The 9,689-nt window shown below is 45.9% G+C and overlaps 1 protein-coding gene across 1 annotated transcript; it reads right to left on the bottom strand.

Moving 5' to 3' along the window:
* Nucleotides 1–389: 389 nt before the first annotated feature.
* klc2 (kinesin light chain 2) lies at nt 390–8,594 on the bottom strand. Its single transcript, XM_079295961.1, has 14 exons — nt 8,491–8,594; nt 7,133–7,378; nt 6,709–7,045; nt 6,302–6,518; nt 6,018–6,207; nt 5,757–5,930; nt 5,547–5,646; nt 5,086–5,135; nt 4,858–4,925; nt 4,618–4,726; nt 4,152–4,304; nt 3,820–3,944; nt 3,189–3,246; nt 390–2,964 (listed from the first exon to the last, which is right to left on the bottom strand). Exons 2-14 carry the CDS (start codon nt 7,358–7,360, stop codon nt 2,881–2,883), a joined length of 1,893 nt encoding a protein of 630 aa, XP_079152087.1. The 5' UTR covers nt 7,361–7,378; nt 8,491–8,594; the 3' UTR covers nt 390–2,880.
* Nucleotides 8,595–9,689: the final 1,095 nt, after the last annotated feature.

Genomic DNA, 9,689 nt, shown 5'->3' with positions numbered 1-9,689 from the left:
CTCAAGCTCCTCTCTTTGACCTCAATGGCAGGACTGTAGCTCAACGGTGTGACAGCTGATCGGTGTCTGGTGGTGCTGCAGACTCTCAACGTGCACTCTGGTGGGTCTGGCTTCCTCTTTGTGGGGCTCGGCTGTCGATTGAGACAGGAAGTCACAGATAGAGAGAGACACACACTCTCCTCTGTGGAAGCTGTGATGGTGCAGCGTATGGTTAACACACCCCACCAGCCGTAGCTGTGAAAACTCACACACACACACACTTTGAAATGGTCAATATCATCTCCAGTTTCTGACAAGCACGGATGAAAACGCACGAGACAACAATTAGTTTGAAAAGTGGAGTTTGTATTTATTGAACCTTTGATAAAACACACATTAGGTCGGCCCCTTCACAATAAGATCCATCAAACCGCCAGCAATACAGGAGCTGGACTTAAGCGCCCCCCCCACAACATCTACCTCTGAGTCACTGCACTGATCTCCATAAATATTTGGACATCGGCGAAACTGAAAGATCCGATTAGTCTTTGGATCAAAATCAGCAGCAGTTCCATTATATTTTTTCTCTCAGCCATTTAAATGTATTAATGTTCATATATTGATGGAGTTTGAGATTAATAGAGATGCTTGAGAACTTCCTGATGAACACAGTAGAGGATGCTGATTATTGGTCTTACAGTTCTGTGTAGAGGAACTCAGTCAGGAACAAAAGGAGTTTCTAGACTACAAGTTAGTGCCTCACTGACTTCTGTACACAGCTACGTGGTGCGATCAGAGGAATTCCCGTCATTCTTATGTGAACAAGTGACATACAGGTAACGCATAGAAGTGTTGTTTATGGATAATTCTGTACATTATTTGCTGCGAACGACACTTAAAGCACTTCTTTCCAAAAACACTTCTCATTATTTCTTTAGTAACGCACTTCACTCCTCCTCCTCATTAGGATCCCAAACCTGCTCCGCCTCGCACATTCAGCAGCCGATAGAACAGTTACCTCATCAATGACCTCATCCGAAAGGTGATTTCATCAGAAGGCCGACTGCAGGTCATTTGGGGCGTAATGGCGACGGTGTGCACGCACCGCCGTGGACAAAACGCCTTCACAACAAACCTGCGTCTTCCTCTCTTTGAAATCAAACTAACAAACAAGAACAAAACTCTTTTTTCAGCTTTCTTGTATTCGAAAGTCATTCCTTGACAATTTGATGACAGACGAGGAAGTGATGTCACGACTCGCCGAGCTGCTTTTATGACTTGGTGTACATTCTGTGGACAGTTCTCTTGGTACCGGGTCATATTTTGGTGGAGTTTGCAAACAGCACAACAACAAAGAAAATAAAATCCAGTGTAAATGTCACCAGATCCCAAAATCCACATTGAACATTCACATAATCGGTACTTTCAACATAAAAGCTCAGAAAAAAAAAAAACACATCAAAAAGAAAGAAAAGTGAGTGAGGACGGCCGGTCAGCAGTCGGACGTCTACGGTTGTCTGATCACAGCTGATGAAGTCCGTCCTGCTCAGCGTTACAAACGTCACGCTGAGGATTGTTTCATCCTAAATGTTACACGTTCAGCAGTAAATGAAGGAAAAAAACTAATTCACACGAGAAAAATGATGAAAGTAAACACGTTGAAGCTGACGCGCTGCGTCGGCCTCGATGAGATATCGTGACTCATATTCTTAATGAGTGCTGATGATGCTCTGAATATCCTGATTTAATGATTGTAAACAAACGGTATTTAAATCTCTTTCACAGCGTTTTACCTTCATATTCAGACTTATGGCCGTAAGCCTGGAAGTGAGGAAACGGTAATGATTGCCGTGTTTGATTTAACTTCCTGTAGTACCACATACAGTAGGTAGTATTTAGTAGGGTTTGAAAATGATTGCGGTTCATTTGTAAATTTCAAATAAACTTTCTGGCCCTTTTTTCATTTGAAAGATATTCTCCTGATGTTGGTGTCACCGGTGCATTCAAAGTGCTTTAGAACATTTTAGACTGAACCATTGGTCCGAATGACAGCAGAGTTCAGTGACCGAGGTACTAAATGTATCAGCAAGCTCGACCTTTTTACTGACACGATGCGCTACGTGCCCATTTCAATATCTCCTTTCCTTCTTTCACTCCCTCTCTTCCTTTCCTTCTTGTCCCGTCCTCCCCCCTTCAGATAAGCAGTATGTTCCACTGAGACCTTCTTAAACCCAATAGTGTAAACAGAAAAGAAGAAAGTGCTCTATATACAAAGAACGAAATATCGAATAATTTAAAACTGTATATACATCAAAAAAAGAAGGCAATAAAGTGAGGTTTAAATGGTTCGTGCTAATGTCTTCTTGAAGATCCCCAGAGATCGCTTGTGTTCTCTTTTCTGCCCGTTAAAATCAAAGCGGATCGTACCATTTCTACAGGCGCTCGGCAAAATACTTCATGCTACGGGTGAAACACACGGAGTGCGAAGCTTCTCTCTGGAGGGAAACCGGAGTACATTTAGCCTACGTACGGTCGAGTGTCTGCACGTGGCGGAGCGCTGAGGAACGGACTCCTCGCGATGTGGCTACGACGCGGCGCTACCAGTCAAAACAACGCGAGGCGTCCAGGTGCAGACATCCCACGTTCTAGTAAGCAGCATGCTGGTGAATGTGTATCTAAATTTTCTCTTTTGTGATGGCTTGCAGCGGTTTGTACAGCGGGGGTGTCTGACGGGATGGCGTTTAGCGTGGCGATGCTTTCTTTAGAAAATATGCTGCAGGTGCAAGCGGGCGATCTCGCTTTGAGCTTTTAAGTGTGTTTGTTGGATCAAACCAAGCTGCAAACAGCCTCTCCTTCGCCTGGGCCGCTTTCTGTCGCCTGAGTCCCGCCTCCTGTCTCTGACTAGCCAATCAGGGAGCTGCGTCTGGATAGGTCCACGTTGCTGGCGCTTAGTCCCCTGCAATCCGAGAGGCCGGAGTTTGCGTCCTAAGAACAGGTCAATTCATGTTAAAACTACTGTTTTATAGAACTACTGTACAATATATTGTTTCAGATTACTGGATTATTACCAAACAGATATTCTCATGTTGTTATTTCATCTTTAAACAGTTTAAAGAATGTACGTTTTGGAAACGTTATTCATACTGCAGACCTAGTTAAATCATGTGCTCTGCTGTAGAGGAGTATTAAATACATAATAATACTAATACCTGTGTGGTCTCCTCAGTTCTCTTGTTGAGGAAGTTGAGGGAGCTTGCTCTCTTCATTCTGAGCAAAAGAAAACACTCAAACAATGAGCCATTAAAAACTCATTAAAAGCATAATATATATTAAAAAAACACATTTGGACTAATCTTAAACACAAGGCGTATACATATATTTATCAAATAACACATGACCAACTGACATTTAAATTCCGGTCGTAATTAAACCTCATTCAGACCTCATATTACGATTATTATATTTATGTTTCATTGGAACTTTAAGGATGAAAAAGTAAGGAAGCTTGTAAGGGCCATCCATAAGTTATTTCAAAATAAGAAACATGACTTTGACCGAAACATTTTTATCGGTTAATTCATTCACTTACTACAAAAAAGTGTATTGACAAGAATGTTAATAATGAATCCTCATTTATCAAGCAAGAACGCCAAATATTAAACGAATAGGAAAATCATTCATGAGCCCTAAAGCCAGACTAACAACCATCATATCTCCATGAAAGCTTACACACACACACACACACACACACACACACACACACACACACACACACACACACACACACACACACACACACACACACACACACACACACACACACACACACACATCTCTAACCCTGGGTTGCGGGGCTCTTGTGGTCCGCTCCCCTGCAGCTTCTTCACCAGCATCTCGCTGCTCCTCCTCAGGGCGTCACGAATCTTCCCGAAGGAGCCGCTGCGACGCAGAGACCCGTTACCGTCCTGAGGAAAATGAAACACAACAAGTCAGCATTTACTGGAGACATTCAACACTAAAGATGTCCTGTTACGAGGCACGAGAGATTAAAAGATTAAAAGGACTTTAACTGCCTTGTGTGCACAGCTGTATTTACCTTGCATCGTGTACTTGTACACGATGAACTATGATTAATACTGCGTGCTGTAATGAACTGGTGTCCGTTTACTGACCCCGTTCCACTCGGCGGAGTCGTCGCCCTCGCTCTCCCTCCGCTGTCCCCCCGGCCCGTTGTTTCCCTCCCTGCTGTGTCGTCTGTCTCCCCCTCCGGCTCCCCCGTCCTTCAGCAGCTCCACCACCTTACTCTGGTTGATGGCATCAATACCCTGAGAGAGGAGAGGGAGGGGGAGAGAGAGACAGAGGGAGAGAGGGAGAGAGGGAGAGAAATTGTCAGAGACCGAGCGAGAGAGAAGAGAGAGAGGACACACAAAGAAAAACAAAGACTGTAGAAGAGTGATTAAAAGGAAAAGAACTGCTTTTCCACAATAGCGTGCGCACACACACACACACACGCAGGGCTAACAAAATCACAGCTAACGCCCGCTGAGCTAATCAGGCTTGTAGACTGACCGAGCGGTTGAGCCCAGACGACGAATCTAACGGCAGTAACTCAGTGATTCAGAGTGTTTTCTGCAGCACCTGTTTACGGGACTTGGTGGCGACCTCTTCCAGTGTTTCTGCGGCCTCTAGTTTGCCCTGCCGACGGTACAAAGCTCCCAGGCTCTTGAGGGTCGTGTTCACTGTGGGGCTGCAAGAAAAAGAAAAAAAAACACACAAAAACATGTTTTTATTTACTATTTAAAACGTGTGTAACCAGATGTTAAAATAAGGTATTTCTCATATAACATTGATTCCAGTGAATTCACACGTCTGACCCACCTGTCCACTTTGCAGGCCTTGTACCAGCTTCCATACTCCACACACGGGCCAGAGTCCCTGCGCTTACCCTTAAGAGAGACAGAGCGGGAGCATCAACCATTACCATATTAAACAGTCCATTAAAATGCCCTTGTTGTCATTTGTACAGCTGCTCTCCATCAACTCATTTCCATAACAAGCTGCGCCGCCAACAGCAGCAATGAACAGAGCTCAACCTGAATGACTGACCTTGCTCTCCTCTCTCTCCTCTGCGTGCATCCAGATTGGCTTGTTGTCATCTGCAACAAAATAAATCATAGAAATGCTTCAGATGAACAACAGTGAGAGTGGACGACTGCACTGGAACTTGCTAACTAGCATCCCTGGAGCAACCTGAAGCTTTCGTCAAACCGGGGTGAAGCCACATTCCTGCCGAGGCCCTCCGTCTCGTGCCGGGCATGTGAGCACATCAGGGTTTGATAGGCTTAGCAGCAGCGGGAGGGAAACATCAACATTGAGCCGCTCCGCACGCTCAGACAGCACTAAATAATCCTCTGATCTGCTGAGAGGACGGAGGGATCGGGGGGCGTGGCCCAATCAAAAAAAACACGCCAGTTGTCGGAGGAATTTAAAATGTCTCTCATTGTTTTTATGACTTAAATCTTTTTTTCTTCTAGTCCGTAACAAAGACTTTTCTTGAGTCTACTCACTGTTGACGGATCCAAACTCCTTCTCGTGCGCCCTGGTCAGGATCTCTTTGTACAGAGCCTCCGCATCCTTGAACTTCCCCTGCTTCAGGTAGCACGTGGCCTGAGGAGAAGCAACATGTAATCACAGGATGAGAGGAGCTCACAGAAGAGCAGGAAACAAGTGAAGACTATATTTGTCAACTATGTCTTAATGACGTCCCCCCCCCCCACCAGGTTGTTTTTGGTCTTGGCCACGTTGGGGTCATCGGCTCCCAGCTTGGACTCGTAGATCTCCAGGGCCCGTCTGTAGTAGTACTCCACCTCGTCGTACTTGCCCTGGTTCTGACACAGCAGGGCCAAGTTGTTCAGCTGCTTGGCTACATCCGGGTGGTACTTCCCCAACACCTGGAGACAGATGTAGAATCATGTATCCTTCACTTAGATAGGAGACTTGGTTGGAATGAATGAAGGCTTGGTGGTGCGGGTTTTTACCTTCTCTCTTATCTCCAGCGCTCTCTTACAGAGAGGCTCCGCCTCCTTGTACTTGCCCCTCTTGCCGTACAGGACAGCCAGGTTGTTGAGGGTCGCGGCCACAGCTGGGTGGTCCTTCCCCAGAGTCTTCTCTCTGATGGCCAGCGCGTCATTCAGGAGGTGAGCCGCTTCTTTGTACTTGTTCTGATCCCTGGAGGACAAAAACGCAACCGCAGCATTTCGTTAAAAATCCGTAAAATTTGATTTTAAATGTTCATCTAGAAACCCTCGTCTCCGCTCCCCACCTGTACACCAGGGCCAGGATGTTGAGCATGGTGGCCACGTCCGGGTGGTCGTGTCCGGACGTCTTCTCCAGGTCCTCCAGGGCCTGTTTGCACAGCGGCACCGCCACCTCGTAGCGGCCCTGGGAGGCGTACTGGATCACCAGGTTGTGGAGCGTCCTGAGGCGGGCCGGGATCTCGTAGCCCCCCTGCTGGGCGGCCACCTCTCCGCTGGGCTGGGCTGTGGGACAGAGGAGGAGGATATAAATGATTGAAAGAAAGAGCACTTACTGTCTAATGGGGAGGAGAGATGAACATGCTGTATAAAGCATCACTGAAGTGACTTTTTTATATCTGCAATTTGACTTCACTTTGTTGACACAGATCCATTACCAGGCCTGTTTGTGGTCTAACTGCTGCTGACGTCATACCTGGTCCCTGGTCATCATCGTTGGGGAACAAGTCATCCAGACTGTCCTTTGAAGCGTCTCCTCCTCCTCCGCCGCCGCCGCCCCCGGAGCTCTGGTTCTTCTCCTCCGAGGGCGAGACGTCGTCGTCGAACTTCTTGATCTGGTTCATGAACTCCAGGTGCTTCTTCTCCTCCTCCAGCTGGGCGACGCTCTGCTCGCTGCGCTGCAGCTTGTGCTGCGTTCCCGCCAGCTCGTCCCGCAGCCACTGGTTCTCCTGGCAGAGCCGGCGCACCTGAGCGCGCAGCTTCTGCTTCTCCGACTCCACGGCGCTCAGGTGGCTCGACAGGGCGATGATCACCTGGGGGAGGCGAAAAGGGGAAATTTATCTTGAAATTAAATTGTTAAGATATGTTTGTCTCCTTAAAAGCATCCCGTACACTCTCACCTGAGCCTCTCCCAGGCCCAGCTCGATGGCCTCCATGCTCTTGCGAAGCAGCCCCGATTTCTCCTGTGCGGCGGGCGGCTGTGTGCAGTCCAGCAGCGAGTTGAGGAGCTGGGCGTGTTCCCCGCGCAGCGTCTCCAGGCCCTGCACCACGGCCTTCGTGTTGAGGACGATCTCATCCTGACTCAGGCGCTCCAGGGCTTCTTCACGTGGGTACACCATAGCGGACATTGCCTGGTTTCAAACACACTTCGGGGAAAAAGAAAAGAAAAGATAACCTGTGTCTGTGTGTGTGTGTGTGTGTGTGTGTGTGTATAGTACATGTAAAACACATTCAGATTACTACAAGACGATTCCTCCGAGCTTGAACCTGACGCAGCAGCAGCCAGTAAAGCCAATTAAAATGAGACGCTGTCACTGGACAGAGCTGCTGCTCAGAGGAAGGAAGATTCAGAGTGAGGTGATGACGACCAAATTAAATCACAGTCAACGTTTTTTAATGACACAATTTAAAGCATTCTCATGAAAAAATGTTGTTTTGTGTTTATGATAAACGATTAATGTTCATGCTAATAACAAGAGACTGGACTAAGTCTGAACACACTGACTCAGTACCTCAATACTGACAGGTGATTAGTGCTAAAAACGAATGATTATTTTCTTTATTAATTAATCTTCACTGTTAATATCTTCAGCCAGAGCTCACAGATAAATACAACTTTCATTCCTGGTGTCATCTTTAGGAAAAGACAACATTCGAGCTGTATCTGATGCTTGGTTCCATATCAGTACGTCAACATAGATCTCACAGTAGTAGACAGAGCCCGGCTCAGTAAATAGTCACTTCCTGCCTCAACACTGAGTAGATGTAAAGGAAACCGTTGCAGCAGCAGGACAGAGGAGCCGATTGTGCAACATCGTGACTTTCTCTCTTCTCCTGCTTTGATGGTGGAGGCGCACCTGTTCTTTTTTTTTTTTTTTTTTTTTTCTCTCTCTCTCTCTCTCTCCTGCTCCCTCCCTCCTCTCTCTCCCCCATCCTCCTCCTCCTCACACACAGACTGCAATGCACCATTATTATTTAAACTTCCCTTTAAATGCAGCTAATGCAGAGAAGGGAAGCCGAAACACGTTCAAAATAAAAGCATCCAGAAATTCATATTATCACTTATCCAGGCATATTTAATGAGACTATTTTAGGCCACAAATAAACAAATGAGCCGGTGGATGGTCGAGGCCTGCAGTATTTGGGTTGGCAGCGTATCAATCAAGGTGACCCACAATAGAGAACACTGATCTTATCTATTTTAACTATGCATCTGCGTCTTCATGCTCATTTAAATATTATTTATCCGTATATTTACCTTCATCGAAGACAAGTGCGATGCTTTTCTGTCCCTCGAACAAAGCGGCAGGGCAATGTTGTGATGCTCCAGAAGACAGACCAGCGTTAAGTCAGCGAGCCTTCATGCAAAACTAAAACAGCTTCCGGATGTAGTTTTCAAAATAAAAGGCCACTTCCGGTTACAGTAGTCCGAAAAGTAGGACGATATAGGCTGCAAAACACGACAAAGCAGGTTATCAGAGACGTAGGAAATGACACCATCAAACGAAAGCACGTTTGAAAAACCCGTCGTTTAGCAAAGCAAGGGATGCTAACGCCAGTTAGCGTTAGTAGTTAAGTAGTGGTACGCTAACGGCTAACCGTTAGCCGAAATCAACGTTAGTTCTGACTTTACTTTGAAGGCAGCTGTGAACGAGTTGGGTTACCGTTACCTTTCACACTCCTCACCTGCACACCGAAATAGCTCCCACATCATTCAGTTTAGTTTAATACTATTACAAACAGTTAGCTAACAGCAGACTTGGCGTGCTCCTATAACGGTACTTACGGTAACTACCGTCTGCCTCACCTTAACTTGCCCAGACTGTCACTTGACAATTGAGGCCAGCAGAAATAAGCTTAAATATGGCGTTACTGACCGGTCATCCTCTCAGAAATGTTTATTCAGTCATAAAAAAGTGATGTTATCGTATATGTGATTCAAATTGTTTGAAATGGGAGACGAAAAATGGCTGTTCTCCCAGAATCCAACAACCAAAGGTGAAGCGAAATATCAAGATGAATCGGGTTGGCCATTTTCCAAGCGGGGCGGGAAATTATCTTGCGCATGCGTATAGCCTTTGCTTGACTTGTATCTTCTATCAGCCCTATCGCCAGTTTTAAACGGGATTTTTAAAAAGGATTGTTAGCTGGTTGATTTGTAATTGAAAATAATGTTGTCACTAATGGTCAACAAGTACATTAAAACGAACTAAATAACTAAACTGGTGTTTTTTACACAACAGGAAGTAGGTTGAAGTGTAGATCCTTGCTGTGCTCACACTCTTTGTATTCTGAAGTCAGTGGAGGGCCCATCCAAAGAGGGCATCAGTGACCTGCTAAACAAGCACCATGTGCACTATTTATTTACAATTTTTACGTCATACAATGGTGACCTATCATACTGGTTGATTCTCAATTAAAAAGCACTAGTATTCATGTAATCTCTCGAAGTATCAC

Source organism: Melanostigma gelatinosum (assembly GCF_949748355.1).
Source record: "Melanostigma gelatinosum genome assembly, chromosome: 23".
Lineage (NCBI taxonomy): Eukaryota > Metazoa > Chordata > Actinopteri > Perciformes > Zoarcidae > Melanostigma > Melanostigma gelatinosum.
Note: the sequence above shows the minus strand (reverse complement) of the source record. Positions and strands in the feature narration are given on the sequence as shown.

Excerpts from the sequence above, each read along its gene's own strand:
- klc2 (XM_079295961.1), bottom strand. The coding sequence starts at position 7,360 with ATGTCCGCTATGGTGTACCCACGTGAAGAAGCCCTGGAGCGCCTGAGT. Across the intron at positions 4,727-4,857 it reads AAGGCCTGCAAAGTGGACAG|CCCCACAGTGAACACGACCC; the intron begins GTGGGTCAGACG and ends TTTTTCTTGCAG. Across the intron at positions 4,305-4,617 it reads CCACCAAGTCCCGTAAACAG|GGTATTGATGCCATCAACCA; the intron begins GTGCTGCAGAAA and ends CTCCTCTCTCAG.